General features: G+C 36.2%; 1 protein-coding gene across 2 annotated transcripts in view; it reads left to right on the forward strand.

Moving 5' to 3' along the window:
• Positions 1-957: 957 nt before the first annotated feature.
• The window catches only part of LOC126372078 (UNC93-like protein), a 32,659-nt gene continuing 11,222 nt past the window's right edge, over positions 958-22,394 (forward strand). The window contains exons 1-6 of one of the 2 annotated variants that reach the window (XM_050017617.1): positions 958-1,057; positions 16,477-16,788; positions 18,326-18,444; positions 18,854-19,016; positions 19,718-19,841; positions 21,658-21,804. In XM_050017617.1, coding sequence (XP_049873574.1) covers positions 16,663-16,788; positions 18,326-18,444; positions 18,854-19,016; positions 19,718-19,841; positions 21,658-21,804 — 679 coding nt within the window. In that variant the 5' untranslated portion in view covers positions 958-1,057; positions 16,477-16,662. The remainder of the gene's footprint in view (positions 1,058-16,476; positions 16,789-18,325; positions 18,445-18,853; positions 19,017-19,717; positions 19,842-21,657; positions 21,805-22,394) is intronic. The other variant, XM_050017618.1, reaches the window with a different exon arrangement.

A 22,394-nucleotide genomic window follows, 5' to 3' on the forward strand; every position in this document is an offset into this window, starting at 1 on the left:
AACGTTTTTTGTTACCTAAAGGTCTGTCTATTTAGTAATTAGAATTTCGTATTTTATCTTTGACCTAGGAAACTACTCAATTTTGTCGGCTTATGAGAGGGTTGCTTCATGACGGACGTCATAAATTTTATATCTGTCAATTACCCGTCCCTTTCGTTTTCGGCGGATATGAAAATGACAGGTATATCTTAAAATTTGATGGTATGTACTGCAAATGTTATAGTAATTCAAAAAAAATTAAGAGTAATCAAATAATGATTTGATGATCTAACAAGTCATTTAGTTTTGTGTACTTAAGTAAAAAAAAAAACAATGACCGTAACAATTTTATTGTTTTTATAACACTTAAAGAAGTAATTAGATTTTCACGCTTATTCAACCAGAGGTTTTCCTCGGCCAAGTTGATACTAAAGATACTTTATTTAGTAGAGGGTTTTTACAAAGAAAATATGTTATTCAACTTACAGGATTTCAACTTAGCTTGTTAGAATTTGCTCTTCGCCTACTCATTTTACGAGTTGATACCAGAAATCGTCAGAAATGAAATGAAAGCGGTGTTGAAGGTACTTAACCTAGGTAGGTTGTAGGGGTGATAGGGAGTAAGTAGGGGGGTTTGGCAACTCTATAATTCTCCTCACTAATCACCTGTCAACATAATGGTTCATTATATTCATCTTTGTAAAGTGAAAATTTTATCGAAAAAGTATTCGGACCCCAACCCGAACCTTTAGAACCACCTTCCGAATCCTTTAGAACTTCGTGTCAGTAAAGGCCAAGTTGCCCCTCTCTACCTACCCTAATAGGTATCACGGGCATGACTTTACGTATGTATGTACTTACACTACATTCTACTATCTCCACGAGTAAGTATTTGCAATAGGTACCAATTATTTCAAGTACAAATGGCGCCTTATGGAGATGATCTGAGGCCGACGTTCAGAAATTATCTACTTAATCCACGGTTCATTCAGTTAGCGAGACGAGTTCCGCGCAGGAAGTTGCGCGCGCGCACCATACAGTTGTCGCTTGTATATTTTATTCCGCGGTCTGGGTGCAGGTGATTTACTAATGCAATTATTTTTAACTTTTAAGCAAATGATATTATATGTTTACGATTATTATTGTGGAAAACTTTATATCGATCTGCCTTTCAAAATAATATATGCTTAAATCATTTCTTAAATATCATAATGACACTGATTAGTGTTCGTGCACGGAAAATAGTAGATTACAATAGCTTACAATAACTGAATATGAGGTAAAATGACAGAACAGATAAGGCTAATTATGTATTTACGTGTAAAATACCCTCCGGACTCGTGGTCACACCAGGTTGTCATTTATGGCTCTACCTTCTCCATTAGGCATTTACAGATATGATATTTAATTACGTTGGTTTTAATTCTATACCTACTTCACATATTATACAGAATGTTAGTGACATCGTAACGAAAGATTTGAGGGATGATTCAGGCCATGATTCCGATTCAGAATAATGGTCTGAATCATCCCCCTCAGTATTCGTTATAATGTCACTAACACCCTGTATGTAGGCGCCGCAATCAGCGACCAAGAATTGAAATAAAACACCTTTCGATTATTTCACAACTGCTGATTTATCTATTGAGATTATCTATGTACTTACTTATATAGAGACTTCGTTAAATATGTAGGTATCTTATTTCATCTGTCAGAAGGACAGTAAAATGTATCCACGAATGTACTTATTGTTCTGACGGCTATCCAATTAAACTATAATCGGAGTATGACAACCAATACCAAAGCATAGGTAGTACTTCAAATTTAAAAATATCTGTAACGTAGTTACACTTTGAATCGTTCTTTTTTACATAAAGAACGCTTCATCCTCTAAAATTACTGCAGCTTCTCATAACCTGTATAGCTGGGGAAAAGAAGCTGCAATAAAAACCTCGGCAAAGGGCCATAGACGTCCTTTTTTTTAAAAAAAAACTTACTGTTATTCTATTAAGTAATTTGGCTACCTAATATCAGTTCCAAGACAGCTAATCCCATCTTATGCATTCATATCTTCTAGATAAAAAGTAACCAGCCAGTATACCACCTATATGTCCAGGAATAGGCCTTCTTTCTCAGTCAACTGGAGGGGGGTATGGAGTTACACCACCCTCACGACAAATCACATTGTAACCCCCATATTCCTAAATAATGAAAAGCAGATGAAACGATGGGATACAGGTTCACAGGTACAATTAGATAACTTAGGAAAAATTTCCGAGTATTTTCGTCTGAATATCCTTGAGCCGAAATAATCTAGAAGCTAATCCCGACCGTAAAATCCGACTGGGTAAGTACATAAGAATTATGAGATTACAAATCTTACATTTGAGAATAAGAAACTAAATGTTGTATTTCGTTATAAGTAGTGGAGTTAGTAATATACCAAACTGACATAAGCTCATGCCCGTAGCATAGAATAACTACATAATAGAACGGAAACTCTCCGCCCTGCTGAAGAAAAAGCCTGTGAGTGCGAAACGCGCGCCATACAAGTATGAGCAAATTATTCATACTTCAAATTTGCACTCTACTCGTCTGCAAACTTTACATTGCACGGAGCTCCGCGAAAATATATTAAAAGGTCGTCTTGTGCAGTATAATATGCAGGGAAAAAAAAAACAAATACCTATTATCATTCAAGGAGCTCTCTCCTTATCACAAGAATGCTAAAAACCTTAGTATGACCGGCTATTTATCAAAACATTACTTTTGTATACAGTATTTTATGAAAAGTAATGATAAAATTGCAGCGTATCACATAAAATATACTTACATTGCCGGTAAAGTGGCTATGGAATTCGAAAAGCAGTAGACGAACGTAGTTATCTGTTTGCAGGAGTAGTAGTAAAAGAGAGTGGGGTTGAACCGGCGGCGACAGCGGTTCCCATACAAAATGGGCGTTAGGGTTTTTCCGATGCCGACCTCGCTCCACCGACGTCACTTCTGGTAGTATTTATTATTCCTTATTCTATGCTTCTGGGGTCTTACTTTCTGAAATGGCCGTAAACCGCTAAGGAGTAAAGGAGAGCGCGCGGGCTATATTTTACATGCTCTTACGCTTACGCGTTAGGCAGCATATGTTAGATTGAGATTTTTGTACCGTGTGTCACAGGTGTGTGTGCCCGTACATAATCTCCGGGAGGTAGAGCAACTAGTACTATGTAAATTCTTTGGTAGAGCCACAAGTAATCAGAAGTCAATTTGCAGCCATTTTTGACACGAAGTCTTAAGATGATGTGATTCACCACTGTGATCATCCCATCGCCCATAACATGACCCATCATTTAAAAAAAAGACCCAAACCCTCAGTCGGTTTTTACGACATACTCGGGAAGTTAGGCACTAACGCACGAATCCACTACTACACGTATATCTGTTCTTATGTTTCCTGTACCCAAAGGTTCGCTGGAAGAAAATGCTGCTATAACAATAAAGCCGCCTGTTGTGCCTGTCCTCCGTTTTGCTTGCTTTTCTGTATGATGTGTCCTGTGTGTTCAATATAGTATATTTATTATTATTACAGGAATGCATTCTGTTTTTTGTTTGCTCACATGTCCAGTGAAGGACAATTTATTTTATTACCTACGTATTTTGTAGTAATACCCAGTTCAATGACAATTTTCATCAAGTTTTTGACCGGTTATGTCCTCTGGTGAATTTTAAGTGGCGTGGCAGGTACCGAGGAATGATAATAATTTACCTTATTTGCGGTCTAAAAGTACTAACATAACATAACATAACATCACATCTCAAGACTATATCCCAATGGGCCAGTCAGAGATACATCCATCGCAAGATGAACTTAGTAAGTACCCACGATTCACAGAGTAAAGTTAGTCGTTTCGTAGGAAGGGTTCTACGTAGTGATTATATGTTTGGTTCCTATTCCTAGTATACTTATGGATAGTACCTATACTTTAGCCTTAGAATAGGTACATAATTTTATGTACTTACCTACGTACCTAATTGATCAGTAGAGAATTCCTTAAGTTTATAAAACAAAGCAAATTGTTACGCTAGTAACTTCTGCTAATTATTAAACATTATTATATTGTGCCACTGTAATGCGGTGATAGCTGTTGAAAAATAGGCGACTTCAACCGTACCCTCGTATTCATAAGGACTATAAAGTTTATATGTTATTTAAAAGTAAAGGTATTTCGAATTACATCTGAAATCGTACGTGCGTGAATTCAAAACGTTTTCCTACGTGTATTAGATGCATTCACGCATTTGTAGCAATACAGTTTTCCTTGTGTGATTTTAAAAGTATAACACTCCAAAATACCAAAGGTCTATCTTTGTCACTGATAGTCACTGATATTGATGACAATGGGGGTGAAGGATAGATAGTAATAGAATATATAGTCAATAGAAAATTAAGCGATGGTGCTGATTTCAGTACACGCCATCTAATTTTATTTTAAGTTATAGGTACCTGTCATTCACTTATCCGCCGAAAAGGAAAGGGACGGGTATTTGACAGGAATAACATTTTATGAAACACACACACACACACAGAAATTTAAAAACATCTCCCACATTTTTATATTTGCCAATAACCCTACAGAATTAAGCTGACAGCACACGTGAAACGGATTGCGATATCAGCGAGATGCCTATTTATTTCGCCCGGATTATTCATTCATTTTAAAATTAACTGTTGTCAATCTCCCTACCCTTTTCCTACTTATAACTTAAAATAAAATTAGGATGTGTCTGCAGGAATCGGGGCCAATAACTGGTCTTAAAAATAGGACCGACGACACACACATTTTTTATATCTACCTAATAAAGTTGCGTTATTAAAATTAATCACGTTTTTATGCTACAAAACAATTTTTAAATCTAAAATGTCATACGATGTTTTACGTAAACGAATACTAATTTATTAGTGGAAAAACATGCGCATTTCCTCAGTTAAGATAAAGTAAGTACTTAATTGGCAAAAAATCTAAACTAATAGATAATAATTTTAATATTCAAATCATGGAGCCGGGTATTAAAATGAGTAACAAGTTTTAATAAAAAAAAAAAAACTGTTGTTAGGTAAGTAAGTATAATAAGGGTCCTATCGTGTGCTTAGAAAAGTTTTAAATATTGCTAAATTATTTCTACTAAGTATTTAATAATTGGGTCATGTACTAGGTTCATGATAATTTATGAAATTCTGATTACTAAATCAAGACAGATCTAAAACTAACGAAAAACTTTTTCTTTTTTCTATTTAACTTATATTAACGCAAAAATTAGTCCGACATTTTATCACGGTTTTCTATGACGTCATAGTGTGCTTTTTCCTGCAAATTCCATAGTAATTCCGTGTTGTGACTTTTAGTAAAAAGTAACCGATTGGACTAGTTGGAAACTACCCTATAATATAGGAGTAAGAATAAAATTATTGGAATGATACCTACTAACTATTGTATTCTAAAGAAAAGCCATTTCCCACGCTTATGATTGACTATTCATAAGACCTTCCCTTTATTAGGATACAATTATTATTGACGCACAATAGACTTAAGTACTTCTATTTTACTGTCACTCATTTAACTAATTACAGACATTACTTTCTTTAATTGATACTTACTTTTACACGTACTTGGGGGTTAAAATGGCCACATCGAAGCAATTCATCTAAGAAAGCAATATTGCAATTTGACATTTGGGCATATAAAAGTAAGTGCGCAATGCAAACAAATAACAAAATCAAAACGCAACATCACGAAGATTCTTTGAAACTCTATCTAAGTTTCTTCCAAATTTGAAATAGAAACTTATTTTCATAAAAAAAATAATAAGAAAAACATTTTTTTATAATTAATAATACAAAATACGAATTAAAATAAATACACAAATTAAGTAGTGAGTAATCGGCATTTGTCTTAGCAGTACTTGTATGTATACCTATATGCACGCGTTCACACAGAAATCTGCAGGCGTTGAGTTTAACAAACTACTTTTACGGATTCACCCAATTACTTACATAATACATACATAAACACACGCCTATTTCCTTAATTTGGTCACCCAATTAATTAATGTTGCGGAACCCTTACGCAGTTAAATTTCACGCTATTTTCTAAATCAGAGGTCGGATTAAAAGGTTAATAAAGCTTCTGGTCAAGGTCCGTCTTCCGTCTTCCGGTTGCAGATCAGAGCCATTACCAATCTTAATTAACCTATAGCTGTAAAAAATCGGTTACTCTAGTTCCGTGTTATGATGGTATACATTCATTAGTCTAATTCTTTAGGTTATAGGGTTGAATCCGTTGCGCGTTGCTTAGTGGTGTTAGGTGTTGGTATAGATACCTATTATTAAACAGAACGACCAGGGGGGTTAAAATGGCCGAAGCAAAAAAGGTTGCCTGGAAGAGATTGCTACCTTAGCAATAAGGCCGCCTGTTGTACTACCAATTTAATTATAATACTAATGTATTTTTAATGTGATTCAAGTGCAATGAAGAGTTTTTGTATTTTGTATTGTATTTAAGCAATTCATCTAAGAAAGCAATATTGCTATTTGACATTTGTTTGCTGTTGCGCACTTACTTTTATATGCGCAAATGTCAAATTGCAATATTGCTTTCTTAGATGAATTGATTCGATTCCAGCCAAGTAGTTAATGTCATCTGCGGGCTCTGCGGCAAATCTAAGTGCAATAAGTCACGTCAAAAATATATAAAAAAAAATGTTCCGATGTGACCTTTTTAACCCCCCAGTTCAGTACTATAGTGATTTTATATTTCAATAAGATAATATTTTACAATCGTTTCAATGTGCGGTAACAATTAGGTATTTTACTGGTTCAAAGTTAAATTTAAAAAAAGCAGGCAGTCTAAGGTAATCCAAAATCTATCTCATTTTACTTTTCAACTTAAGTATATTCGAATTTTAATTACGAATTGAGTAACAATGAGTACGACGTTTGACTGTTTTTATTGATGACGTCACAGGACAGTAATTCCATACAAACTCCAAAGAAAACTTTCGTTTTGACGTTTCGTAAAAAGTTTCTCATTTGACTAGGTAATAGTCAGGTAGCCTATTAGATCTGTCAAAGTACGTAAGCTAATGTTGTGACGTTTATGAGCATAGTGATGTATCAGTCGATATTAGGTTGATCGATTCTTTTCTATCTAATGTTATTGACTATTTTTTATCATAGTTATTTAGTTAGGCCTGTCTTTCAAAAGAATTAAGGTGAATTCTGTTTTTTTTTAAACAGTTTAAAGCCACTTTTTTACCCGACTTTTTCACGACAGCAAAGTAAAAGGACGGGTTGTGGTTTTACCAGTGAGCGAGCAACCCTTATAGCAACCTAAAATACTACCATGGCTATCGACTATGCGTATGCGTGCCTAATGTAATGACTATGCGGCTAAACAAACATAACATTTTCTTGTTTTGCACTTTCAGTAGGGCTAACATGCGCAAAGTGATAAAATTTTCATTTTATCGATTGTGACGATATAATTATGTCTATTTGTCGATTGCTGCTAATATGTGAACCCAAATAAGTCAAGTCGTTCTGTCAAAAAAACTTATCGATTTCGACAAAAATTATCGAATCAATCGAAAATTTTATCACGTAGTCCATGGTAGCCCTGCAGTGCGCGTTTGTTTTCTAAACATTAATGGCTAAACTTTGCTTATAACACGTTCGTGATCGTTATTATTATCATGATTAAAACTACGTGAATCTTAATCTAGTATTCTATAAGTACCTATTGCATGTCCGGAATGATATTACATTTTTAAAATAGATTTGTTTTTTTTGTAATGAACGTAGCATTAGGATGTTGAATCTTAATTATACTTAACATTAATAATACAACCGGGAAGTATTTAGCATGTTATTTATGAAAGACTGGCCTTCGGAATCTTCGGTAAGTTTCGCTAGTTTACATTTTAAATATGTTGTGATTCCATGGAATCATAATATTTTTTTATTTGTAAGAAAATAAATGAATTATAACTTTCTGGTTTTGTGTTACAAAACTATTTTATTTTTATTTATTTTATTTTATTTATTTGGGAAATTTACAGCGTCTTAATAGTATTAATAAAACTTAAGTAAGTACTTATATAAATTGGAAGGCCATTACAAACTTCCACATACAATTATAAATGTTTTTAGGTAGGTAAAAAGACATAATTTCAATAGGTTTCAATAGGCTTAACCACTTTTTAGCATTTAACTGCCACTAACCTCTCGTTACAAAATTTCCTAACTATGCCGTGTACACGTTTTGGGTTTCAATCTAGTTATTACCCACATTTGTAACCTTTTATTTTCTTATGCCATGAATAAATAAATAAATAGGTATTCACGGAAAGTACTTAATAGTATCATATTTACATTTCTTCTTTCTGAATAGGTGGATAAACCTACGATGCACAAGTAAACGAGTGTCTAAAACCACCTTAATCTAATCATACAAAGATTCCGACCTAAATCTACATTTAAATTGCTCGTACTAACTCGTAGACAGACCAGACATTTTTTACTTATTATCTAAACATAAGATTAAGATAACTCTTGAGATGCTAATTCGTCATGGTCAGGAAGGTAAACTTAGAATACTTATACATTGGGTAGTTTCCTACTTCGAAGATAAATTACGAAATTCTGATTACTAAATAAAGACAGATCTAGAGGTGACACTAACAATTCCTTCTTTTTCTATTTAACTTAAGTATTTATGAATTTTAGTAAAGAATTATTTTTTTTGACATTGTAGATTTGCCGCAGATGACATTAACTACTTGGCCGGAAGCAAAAATTTTATAATAAGTGCGACATTTTGTCACGTTTTTTATGACGTCATGGGTTGTTTTTTTTGTTTTTTTTTCATACAAATTCCATAGTAATTTCATGTGTTGACGTTTAGTAAAAAGTAATTGATTTGACTAGTTGTAACAACCCTAAATAGTATAAAAGGAAAAAATTACAATCTTTTTAACTGCTTATCGTCCTGGGAGAATCGCCAGTCGCCCACGATATCGGTTAGGTGGCAAGTATACACTTTTTATTTTTTATAGTCAACTCACCTGAATGGTTTTATGACACTGGGCCAGTTTACTCGGAACGAAGCATGAAGGGGTAATTTGGTCCCAAAATGTTGCAAATGACATTTTCTATGCGAGAGAGAACCAAACGACTATGGACGACTACCCATTTAATCCGTAAATGACTGGATGTTAGTAAAGAGAAATAAAGCTTACTCTGATTATTATGGACTATTTTAGGCACATTCAGTTATAGAGAACATACATAACATACATACATAAACACACGCCTATTTCCCACCGGGTTAAGCAGAGACTTTGGAATTCTGTTTGCTTCGATCCTGTCACATTTCTCTTGCTTCCTCTACATTAATCAATCGTTTAACACGTACGCCGGTTCAGAGTAGATCGTACTCAACCTTGTCGTGTCTGTCTATTATGGAGACACTTAGAAATGTCTATTCAAAATAAACAAACGTTTAGAGGTCTACAACCTAAAGGTTATATATAAATTAACACATTCCTCGCTCCCTGCTCGGATCCGAGTGGGGCGGGGCTATTGTAGCGGCGCCTACCGCTCGGATCCGAGCGCTAGGGATGGCAATCGGGAATCGCAATTCCGGACCAATTTTCAAACCCGGTATTTTCGTTATTGCCCCCAGAACAATACCGGTATACCGGGATTTGAAAAATGTGTGTTTTATTGAAATAATAACAATATACATTTATCCATATTTACAAGCATGCAATTATGTACTTAATAAATTCACCTTAAAAAGTTTTGGTTTCCAGCTATGATTTTTATTTATTTTGTAAACAGTGAGTGTCTTAAGTAACCTAGTAGAAACGACACAAGCATGCAAGGGCCCGTCATGCATAGTAACCGTCCTAATTGGTAGTGTAATAACTAACTATTTAGTTGTCCGATAGAAATTATAGCTACCAGACAACCTGCCACTAGATTGGTAAGGTGCGGTAAGGTCGGACGAAGCTGCAAATGCCAAAGTGTTTGATTTACACACGCATGGGCAACGAGTGTGGTAATTGTGATTACTAAGCCATGAAGGGCGATTACTTTGTACATAGATTAATACTCCTACTTCTGTAGGAAGTAAAAAGAAAATCCAATTGTTATTCATCATCTCCCTAGCGTTATCCCGTTTTTTACAGGATACGCTTACCTAACCTGAAGATTTGACAGGTCCGATTTTTTACAGAAGCGACTGCCTGTCTGACCTTCCAACCGCGAAGGGGAAACCAGCCTACAGGTTAGGTCACATACGTCAATCCGAAAATGTATTTCTCGGGAATGTGGGTTCCCTCACGATGTTTTCCTTTACCGCTGAGTACGTGATAATTTATGATCCAAACATAAATTCGAACCCGCGATCTCAATGTTAGAGGCAAGCGTTCTACCAACTGGGCTACCACGGCTCCAGGCTCCAAAATACAATTGTTATTATTTACTATAAGTAAATGAAGAGAATGAATATGAATGAAAGTAGACTTACTTACGAAAAAGATTCATGATGTGGGTGTAAATGGTACCGGTGGTAGAGGAAGGCTAGGCGTACATAACGCATTCAGGTCCAGAATGTTTTTAACAAAGGCCAGGTCAAGGGTACCTACTCTAATCTGGCGAGCGTGCATGAAGTGTTCGTTGAGATTGGAGGAAGCGAAGGTGGTGTCTAAAGTAGTGAGTGGTACAACAAAAACATAAATGTGAAATGAGAGCCAAGTTCAATGTTCAGTCCTGATTTTTTTTTATAACTACATACAATATAATTTCTTCTTATAACTTAATATAACGTTACTACGATAATATCTAAATAACCGTTTGAGTTGTGTTTATGAAATTTAGAGCACATATGTATCCCGCTAGTCTCAATACATGAGCCAAAGACACGTTATGAGGGGGTCATAAGTGGCTTCAAATGGTTCGTGTAATATTACACACGGTGCTGCTCGCCAGTTCTGTTACTTGCTGAACTTGGCTGGCTGCGCTCCCGCGTGTCTAGATTCCCCAACGAGAAATAGGCGTGATAATTATGTGTGTTTTATTTACTATATGATGGTCATTACACCCAAATGGGTGGGTACCCACTCGTGAGAGTGTAGGGCCCAAAAAAAGTATAGGCCTAGAATTTAAGTAGGAGCACGTAAGCTATGTTTGTATACCAATGACCCTGCTTTTCTTTTGTGGCAGGGATACTAGGACAAAAAAAATGTGTGCGTGCAGATCTTTGGGTGTCTAAAGACAGGTAATATAGACGACGGCATAAGCCCCAAAAGAAAAAGTCATGTAAAAATAAGTAAACTGTAAAGTAGGAACAACTAAGTCGTATTCTTTTGTAGGTACATTCGATTTGCGCAAATCTTACGGATTTTATGACTTAACGTGATTCTTAAGTCTTTAACCCATGTTACATTGTACATAGTGTTTGTACTCTATTATCCAAACATCTTTTACGATACGGTTATTGTAAATGGCTCCTTACGACTACAAGGCCATCTACGTCATATTTTGGATAATGCCTTAGTTACTTAGTTATCTGTGGATTCAGATAGCTTAATTCATAGTGCCTATCTACTACTATTAAACCTTGTTTGGTCAGATACAATGAACAAAGAGTTTCTTCCTTTTTTAATAAAACCATAGGTTAAACAAAGTGTCCTGTGGGAACGGTTGGTTGGTGCAGGTTGTGAGGAGCTATAGTATTAGGCGGAGGAGACGTCCGTTATGGATAAAAAGACGATTTAAAGTGTAACTATGTTACTTAGTGAATAAAGTACAGAATAATATATGTTATGTGCAATAAAGTATATTTGTATTGGATTGCATTGCTTTCATCAATCATTGCATTTTCTCACTTTAGTTTTGTAGAGTGAACAAGCAGGAAGACCCAATGTTTGGAACGAGGAACAATTGTCATTAATACTTTCAGAGAGTTATAAATTCTCATAAAACACCTTGTGTTATTTTTGTGTTCTGAAACAACAATAAACTACTCAACTAACTAACTACACCGCCACTACTTACCTACTCTATTATATAGAATTCAAAATAAGGGAGATTTTACAAAACAAAAATATTGAAACCTCCGACGTCCTCCAATTGAAATTACAAGTGGAGTAGGTAGCCCGCAGCGTACGCCATACCTTCATCTCAACCTAATCTCTAAGCCAACTGACTTCTACACACGTATAATTTCCGTTTATCTAAATAAATAGTGTAAGTATATCGGTACATATATCTTCCGGTACTTATAAAGATAAACGTATAAAAGGTATGTCTACAAGCGTGTGACTTTCCTCATGTCAGTTGAAGGTATGATGACCCTGCCCTTGAGATAATGATAAGGCCAAATGCTGGTTAATTTATCGTGCTACGTTCTCGCACAAGTCGCGATACATGTTTATCGAGTTTATACAGGGTGTTACTGACATCGTAACGAAAACTTTGAGGGATGATTCAGGCCATGATTCTGAGTTGATATCTAGTGGAATTTTTTCGTCTTTTTCTATAGCGTGGGTGGATTACCAATCTCATCAACCCTGGTGTCAGGGTTACTATTAAGCCGCCAAAGGCCCCTGACATGACTCATGTAACGACTAAGTACTTACATCGCAAAACTATGAAACGGAAAATAATTTTAAAAAAATCACTAAAATTATCATGAATTTTCCGACACGAAAATCCACTCGATATCAACTCAGAATCATCCCCCTCAGTATTTGTTACGATGTCCCTAACACTAACTCCCTATCTACTTGTATGGTTACTTGTATGTACTTATACAGGGTGTAAGTGACATCATAACAAATACTGAGGGGGATGATTCAGCTCATTATTCTGAATTAATATCAAGTGGAATTTTTTTTTAGAAAATGACGGATAATTGACAACTGTTAATTTTAAAATGAAAGAATTACAATCCGTTTGATGTGTAAAATTGACGTGTTTTCCATTAATTTTATGCCTGTCGATTACCCGTCTCGGGTGAGAGCCTTCAGCGCTCCCCATTTGTCCGGCCAAGTAGTTAATGCCACCTGCGGCAAATCTACAATAAGTCACGTCAAAAAAAAAAAAAAAAAAAAAGATTACCCGTCCCTTTCCTTTTCGACGGATAAGAAAATGACAGGTATAACCTTAGATAGAGTGTACCGGAAACAGCATCATTTTTCACCTTAATTTTTGACGTGCAGGCAGTTTGTAGGTTCTTATGAAGGCTTTTTTCTAAAAAATCGTTTGTTGATATCACACTATGTAGCTACTTAACGACGAAGGAAAACTTGTCGTTTTTTTATATGTATATTTTTTTAACGTGATTTGTTTTAAATTTTCCGCATATGACATTAACTACATACTTGGCCGGGAAACAGGACGGAAAAATCCTCTGATATATTGTGTTTTCGGAGGCATGTGACTTAACCTATATTTTCGCTGGTTTTCCCTTCAAGTTACAAGGTTAGGTCAGCAGTCGTTTCCGTAAAAACCTGGACCTGTCAAATCCACAAGAACCCTGTGAAAAAAAAGGGATAATGGTCTCTAGGGAAGTGAATTTGACGTGATTAACCAATAACAAATGTCACCGTTGGTCTCACGATCCTGAGGTCCCGGGTTCGACAAATATCATCCATGTCATCCTTAATTTGGTTAGGATATTGCAGGCTGATCATATTGTCCGAAAGTAAGATGATCTGTGCTTTGGCGGGCACGTTAGTTCCGGCTACTAATTACTTAAGTATGTAGACGTTATACGAGCCATATCAGGGGACTTTGGCGGCTTGTTAGTAACCCTGGCACCAGGGTTGATGAGGTCGATCATTGATCTACAACCCACACGAGAAATGGAGATCAATTACAATCCTTTTAAATCGAATCTGTAACGTCTTTACTTATTTCAACATATTTATTTGAATAACAAGTCAGCGTATAATTACACAAATTACTAGCGTAACTCGTACGAGTACGTCACAGAAGAATGACTTAAATTATTACATTCGCTACAGAAAGACTTTAAAACGAACGTGAGGCATAATGTATGTCAATTTATGTCCACGGTATCATCGGAGCAAAAATTCACTTACTAATCCACACTAATGCGAATGTAACTGTCTGTCTGTTACCTTTTCATGCCGCTGACCGCTGAACCGATTTCGGTTAAATTTGATACAGAGATAGTTTAAGACCTAGTTAAGAATATGGGATAGTTTGTACCCCGGAATTAGCCCCCTAAGGGCCTGAAAAGGGGATGGAAAAACTCCAACTTACTAAGTCGCGGGCGGAAAGTGAGTGCTTTATATGTTATGATTTTCCTATACTACTATTTAGGACCTCGTAATATTTACCCCGTATCAAGAGCGACTGCAAGTTGTCTTCCAATCAGTTGCTTTAGGAATTACGGGGGCGCGTTTATGCATGTGTGTATATTTTTGTTTCTAAGTCATTGGTAGTTCTATACCATTGCTTGAATAAACGCTTACTGCATCCTTATAGTTGGATAACCAGAGGGCAGAAGTCGTGCACTTTAAGCTTAACTTTCACTTCTTGTTTATTTTACGTAATGTAAATACTGGTTATCCTTTATTTGTAGTTTATTATTCCCATTATTTCAACATATCACTTATCAAATGGATGGAAAAAACATCCTACAAGGTATTAGTATACGTTATGTAAAGGTTGAAGCGCTAGTACAAAACTCATTTGATACAATTCATGATGCCAGTGATGATTCTTCTTCTTATCGTGTGGGTTGTGAGGTGGAATACCAGCCTCATCAACCTGAGTATCAGGGTTGTGATTGAGCCGCCAAAGGCCCCTGACATGGATCATCATGCAGGCATCGAGACAAACTTTTGCACGTTTACCGATGTCTGTATTCCAAATGTTTGTAACATTGTTTTTATAAGAAAAAAATAATAATAATCTAACGATTACTCACTTACCAGTAAATAGTAACCGGTACCAACGGCTTAACGTGCCTTCCGAAGCACGGATCATCTTACTTTCGGACAATCAGGTGATCAGTCTTAACCAAACTAGGGATCACAAAGTGATGTTTGTGATATGTCCTCACCGGAATTCGAACCCGGGGCCTCCGGATCGTGAGTCCAACGCTCAACCACTGGACCTTGTAGGCAGTGATGATGAATTTGTATGAATTAGGAGAAGTCAACAAACATTTTTCTAACTAATGTTACTTACCTGCTTGTACATAAGGCAGAGACGTGCCTTTGTGATATTTAAAAAAAAATGGTTGTTCATTGGATTGGGTACAATAGAACAGTAAAGTGCGAGTTGGAACACAGTGTAAGTGTTCTGTATAAGGAGTTAGTCACGTCTTTGTGAGTTTAGTTTACAAAATTACAGTAACCACTTCTGCCGGTTTTTATACGGAACCCCATAATACCTTCACAGCTTTATGTTGGGGGGGTTTTCATATTAACTATTTTATTGAAGTAATATGTTTAAAATTTTAATCTTACTTACCTATTCTTAGCGTTGTTTCTTCTTTTATTTCTCTCTTGATTTTAATTAGTGAAGTAAAAAGGTGATTAAATGAAACAACTTCATCTTTAAATGAATTTGAATTCATGTTTTGAATAGTCTTTTAATTACCTGGGATAGGTACGGTCACGAGCTTTAATATGTATACACTTTGGTACCATGTCACATTAACTTTTTTGACAATTTGAACTGTAAGTCTCACTAAATGTCAAATATGTTAGTGCGACAGAGTCCTAAAGTGGGTACATTATATTGCTCATGACTGTACTAACCTCTGCCTACCCCATCGGTGGTATAGGCATGACGTTATGCAGATAATACGAGTAGTTTTTGACACGGAAATAATTTAGAAGTTAGCCTTCTGTTATAAATGTGTAGGTGTCTGTGTAATTACATATTGTGGTCATCACAACATTATTACGCTCTTGTGAGTATGGTAATTATACACACTGTGAGTGTAATTATTGTTATAAGGGTATTGAGGATTCAAAATTGTTTATTGGAAACAAATCTTAAATTGAAGCAGTTCAAACGCACATAAAGTAGCGGCATGTTATCATTGCGTATTTAAATTCTTAAGTAATTATTCCTCATTCGTGTTGGTTTTATAATGTAATTTTAATTTCATTGTTTTTAGAGTGAATGTAAGACGGACAATGTCCGAAATAAATGATTTTTAATTGAATTTAATTAAATTGCCATCTTGATGTAAAGTACAGTAATTCGCTCTATCAATCATAATCTCCCTAGTCCTGTCAGGGTTATTACTGAGCCGCCAAAGTAAGTAGTAACCGGGACCAACGGCTTAACGTGCCTTCCGCAGCACGGATCATCTAACGTTCGGACAATCAGATCAGCCTGTAATGTCTTAAGCAAACTAGGGATCACAAAGTAATTGAATTGTTCCCTGTCAGGTAGTGAAATTCATCCGATGTAAATCTACAAATCACAATCAAAATTAATAAAATCAAAATTGTGAACTCTACACATATACGTAAACTGTGAACATATTGCTTATAATAGACTGTGACTGTGACCATTGTGAACAACTGTGATTCGTCACACAGAGTGTAATAAAGTGACTAAAAGTGAGAGTAATAATGTCAAAAGAAGAGAAGTTACAGAAAGACTTCGCTGACCCCCTGAAGCCGAGAGAGACCTGGCGCATCGTCAAGAATGTCGTGATCATCAGTTTGGCGTTCATGGTCCACTTCACCGCATACAGCGTAAGTAGAATTGGCTAATTGACAGTTTTCGGATAAGTATTTAAAAAAATATACTTAGACGCTTATTTTATACCTCTTAAAATATTTTATTTTCTCGAAAAAGCTTTATACTATACTTAATTGAAAAAAAAAACATATTTTTCTTCATTGATTTCAAATTTCGCGCAAAAACGGTTAGTCACGTGACATTTTGTCCAGTGACGTCACATTTCAACAAACAAAGAAACTGTCAAACAGTGTAACTTGAAACCTGACAGATAGTTTTTGTTTATTTTGTGAAATGTGACGTCACATGAAGCTCAATCATGGCCGCCCGTGTTTCGGGTCTTGTAATCAGGGTTGCTAGATGAAAGAAAGGCATGATCGTACGTCAACTACAAAAAAATCGTATTCCAAGGAAATTTTGAAATGAAAAGATAGTACAACTTAAAAGTTCAAAGTTTTTATGAAAAATGAGAATAATTCGTTAAGAATCAGAAAAATAATGCAATAAAACTGTTTATTAGACTTATACTAATTTTCTGAGGTTAATTTTCTTTTTTTTTATTCGGAAAACTGTGCTATTCGTCATCTATCGCCTGCATCACTTGCATGTCCTCGGATTTTATTATTCTTGGAACCAGTATCATGAGTGGCAGTAACGTCGGTACTTTTTACTGCAATTACTGGAAACAGCATTGGTAGGTTCAAGACAGTCCAGTTCCGATAGAATGGCGCCATCTAAATCGTATCTTTTTTAATTTCTTCTGCACTTGTGATTAAAAAATGCCTGCAACGTTGAAAAAAATCAAAGCTGCCGGAGTAACACATTTGTTTTATTACGAAATGTTGCCAGGTACTGAAAAATCGTACATTTTCCGTACGATCGTAGTCTTGCGATCGTACATGAGTAGAAATGCCAAAAAATCGTACGAGTACGATTTAAATCGTACATCTGGCAGCCCTGCTTGTAATACACAGATAAAAAATCGCATTCTTATTTTGTAAAAATAAAATATTTTAAAATTATTTTAATAAAAGAAAACTTTTCGATAATTATTGTTAAAAGATTAACTACCATATCCGACATATATCATATTTTATTATTACAACTGTTAAGTAGCCAATTATGTTCTTACACCCTTTGGGATAAGATAGTCTATGGAAGTAATTACATACACACATAAACTCACGCCCATAAGGTATAACGATTAGGGATAATGGGATTAGGGGGGGTTAAAATGGCCACATCGAAGCAATTCATGTAAGAAAGCAATATTGCTATTTGACATTTGTTTGCATTGCGCACTTACTTTTATATGCGCAAATGTCAAATTCCATTTTAACCCCCTAGTTCATCTTGCGATGGATGTTCTCCTGACTACCCCAATTGGGATATCGTCGTGAGTTTATGTTGTACAATTGAACTAGTTAGGGAATATAATATATTATGTATTTTCCATGAGACATGTCTCCCAAGTATCAATCGCCTAACCTAGGCTGGTTGTTCGGTCGTGAGCTTGAATGAATGTACTTATTTTTATTCTATGGTTTTCAGGGTGCTGCGAATTTACAAAGCTCTATAAACGCGGAGGCGGGTCTGGGGACGGCTTCGCTCGCTGCCGTGTACGCAGGGCTCATCTTCTCCAACATATTCTTACCTGTTATTGTTATCAAGTAAGTTCCTTATTTATACAGAGTGTTAGTGACATTTTTCCGGCCGAGTATTAACTACTTTTTTAAATTTAAGCATTAGCTACGTAGGTACCTATTAAAGACCTAATAAAAATAGAACTGGAATTTAAAAAATAGTAACAAAATTTTTGTGAAAACAAAAAAAAATATAAATAACTACGTACTTACTGAAAAAGACGGTATGAAAAATAATACTAAGAAGAAAATATTGAATTAATTTTGTTTGGATCCGTTTTGTTTTTTAGGTATTTCCCATGTGTTATCTATTAATTGAATGGTTAGCAGATACTAAGCTCAGACAAGAGAATTTTCGTGTTTCGAATTCTTCAATGTCAGACAGGTTTCCACGGGTATTCGTTTTTTAAACTTATTTTTTTTTTCATCCATGCAGGTGGTTGGGAACAAAATGGGCGATATCTCTTTCGTTCGTTACTTACATGCCGTACATAGCTGCTCAGCTGTGGCCTACCTTTTACACCATGATACCCGCAGGCCTAATCGTAGGCCTCGGCGGGGGCCCCCTCTGGTGTGCTAAGTGCACTTACATATCTGTGGTGAGTATCTGTATACTCAGGTGTTACTGACATCGTAACGAAAACTTTGAGGGATGATTCAGACCATAATTCTGAGTTGATATCAAGTGGAATTTTCCGTCGCAAAAGTATGGAACTGAAAATAATTAAAAAATAACACTAAAATTTTCATTAATTTTCCGACAAGAAACTCAGAATTATGGTCTTTTTTTTAATTAAGATGGGTTTGCTCTTGACTTCGTTCTTCCACAAGGAGAAGAAGAGATCGCCGTTGGAACGAGCTTACCCAGAAAATGGCTATTCACCCGTGATTTAAAGGACCCCAGGTTATAAGATTCAGGAAACACCGACGCCGGCAGCCCATTCCATTCCTTGGCTGTGCGCATTATGAAGGATGAAGCGAAGCGCTTGGTGCGGATTAGTGGTATGTCAACCAAGTAAGGATGGTGACTCGCCGTACGTCTGGATGTACGCCGTAGGCCTGAATCATCCCCCTTAGTATTCGTTACGGTGTCACTAACACCCTGTATATAGCGTCGTCTATATCAACGGCTCTGTTAAAATTACATTAATAAAGCAATATTGCTATTTGACATTTGTTGACATTGCGCACTTTTATATGCGCAAATGTCGAATTGCAATATTGCTTTTTAGATGAAAGCGTTTTTCACCCCCCTGTAGCCACTTGAATGTTGTAAATCGAACATTATTCGTGTTTCCAGGTATCAGAGGCGCATAGTAAGATCTCCAACATTTCAGCTGAAGCGTTGTTGGTTCGCTTCCTGGGCTTATTCTTCATGATTTTCCAAATGAACCAAGTATGGGGAAACCTCATTTCTTCTTTAGGCAAGTATTCTAACAGTCTTTACACTTAATAATACTAATTGGCTACTTGATAGTTGTAACAATATAATATGAAATATATGTTACCCCGATACCGACCCCGCCGGCGTGGTCGACGATTTCCCTCATTCAGCGCTTATCGCTATCGACCCACTAGGGTCGATTAATCCTTTCAACATTTTTCCTCTCAGACGACGCCCTGAGCCGAGGTACGCGCCCAACTGGGCACCCTCAGGCCTGTTGTCTTAAACGTTGTACCGGATGAGAGGCTTCAGCGCTCCCCATTTTTTTTAATTTTTTTAAATTATTTTCAATTTTATACTTTTGCGATGGAAAATTCCACTTGATATTAACTCAGAATAATCATCTGAATCATCCCACTCAGTATTCGTTACGATGACACTTACACCCCATACAAGTACATACGGTAGCCATACAAGTAGGTATGGGTGTTAGTAACACCGTAACGAATACTGAAGGGGATGATTCAGACTATAATTCTGAGTTGATATCAAGTGGAATTTCCTGTCGGAAAATTCATGAAAATTTTAGTGTTCTTTTTAATTATTTTCCGTTCCATACTTTTGCGATCGAAAATTCCACTTGATATTAACTCTAAATCACGGCCTGAATCATCTCCCTCAGTATTCGTTACGATGTCACTAACATCCTGTATAAAGCTTTTTAAAGAATATAATATTACAATTTAAGAGGTATAAAATAAGTGTCTGCAATTTTTTAAATATTTATCTAAAAAATGTCACGTAGCCAATTCCGTTTAAGATTATTATTATTGTTACTAGCCCACATAATCCCACTGCAGGGCAAAGGCCTCTCTCCCCTTCTTCCATTCCTCCCGATCTTGGGCTCTCTTTCCCAGATGTCAAGTATCACCAAACTCGTCACGTCGTATTTTTCTCGGTCGTGCCAAATGGTGATTACGAGTATCGTCTCCCTAGCATTATCCCGTTTGTCACAGGGTTCGCTAACCTAACCTGAAGATTTGACAGGTCCGGTTTATTACAGAAGCGACTGTCTGTCTGACCGTCCAACCCGCGAAGGGAAAACCAGCACAATACAGGTTAGGTCACATAAGTACCTCCGAAAATGCATTTCTCGAAAAAAATATATGTACAACAACTTAATTCTCGTGCATCAGACCGACGTTGCACGGCACGGGTCATACACTCATTTAATAATTAGGTAGCTAATTTTCATTCTCATAATTCGCTTGTCATTTTTTGTTCTACGTTATCTCCCTGCGTGCTTAATTCAGGAAGTGCAAGATGATTTTTTTGTTATTCTTAAATACAGGGTGTTAGTGACATCGTAACGAATACTGAGGGGGATGATTCAGACCATGATTCTGAGTTGATATCAAGTGGAATTTTCCGTCGCAAAATTCATGTTTTTTTTTAGTTTTTTTAAACTATTTTCAATTCTATACTTTTGCGTGGAAAAATTCCACTTGATATTAACTCAGAATAATCAGAATCATGGTCTCAATCATCCCTCAAAGTTTTCGTTACGAAGTCACTAACACCCTATATATAATTTTCGAGAAGATGTCTATTATCTATTGTCCCCTCCGGTTGATTGAAGGGAGGTCAGTCCCCAGTAGTGTGACGTATATGTATAGGCAAACAACAATTAACAATTGCATTTCAAGGTTCTAGAAGACTATACAGACAGCGACTTCACAACACATACGATAGAATCATTAGTTTTCTTATCAGAATAACAACGTCATATCTGTATCCACAGGCGTGAAGCCACGCTGTGTGTGTTATTCTTAATGAATTATTTCTGTCGCCTCCAGTGCTAACATCAGGCGAAAACGCGGCAGCTGTGACGGCAGTGAACGCATCCACCATCCCGCTGGTGTGCGGCGCCAACTTCCTGCCCAGCGACGATGCTGGGGAGGTCTTGCAGGCGCAACCCAAGGAGAAGATTGAGATGCTTGTTGGTAAGTTGACGACACTCTTGGGACCAATGTTGGAGGTGGTTCCGGTAAATAATACTCCTTCGAGATGATGTTAAAATGAACTGTAATGAATTAAAACTAGGAAATTATTTACATAAGTTAAAGAGACAAGAAAGAACATGTCTTGTCGGCAAAGTCCATGGTGCAAGTAAAGTAATATTGCCATAAAAAAAAAACAAAAAAAAGAAAGATGTTGAAAACATGCTGAGGCCTCACAGAATATGACTTATTTGCCAAGCACGAGAAGATATGAGAATTAATTGCCTTCTGGTTTCAAGAAGGAAGGTTTCCTGAGACACATAGGTACCTACAATTTCCATCAAGATGACAACAGAAGAAGAAAGAAGATACTTTGATTGTTGTGCTTGTGGTTTCGAAAGTAACCCAAAACTTGACAATTTCTGGTATGATTGTCTAGAAGCCTGGACGACCTGAGGCCCACACAGTATGTGTTTCTATCGAAACGTCGACTTTGAATGTAACTAAAGGAAAATACTTACTCTAGTCTTGAAAATACTGGTTTAACTTAAGTTTAAAATACTGAATAAACATCGAACACAGGGCTCCTTTAC

The sequence above is a fragment of the Pectinophora gossypiella genome, chromosome 13 (genome assembly GCF_024362695.1).
Source record: "Pectinophora gossypiella chromosome 13, ilPecGoss1.1, whole genome shotgun sequence".
Taxonomy (NCBI): domain Eukaryota; kingdom Metazoa; phylum Arthropoda; class Insecta; order Lepidoptera; family Gelechiidae; genus Pectinophora; species Pectinophora gossypiella.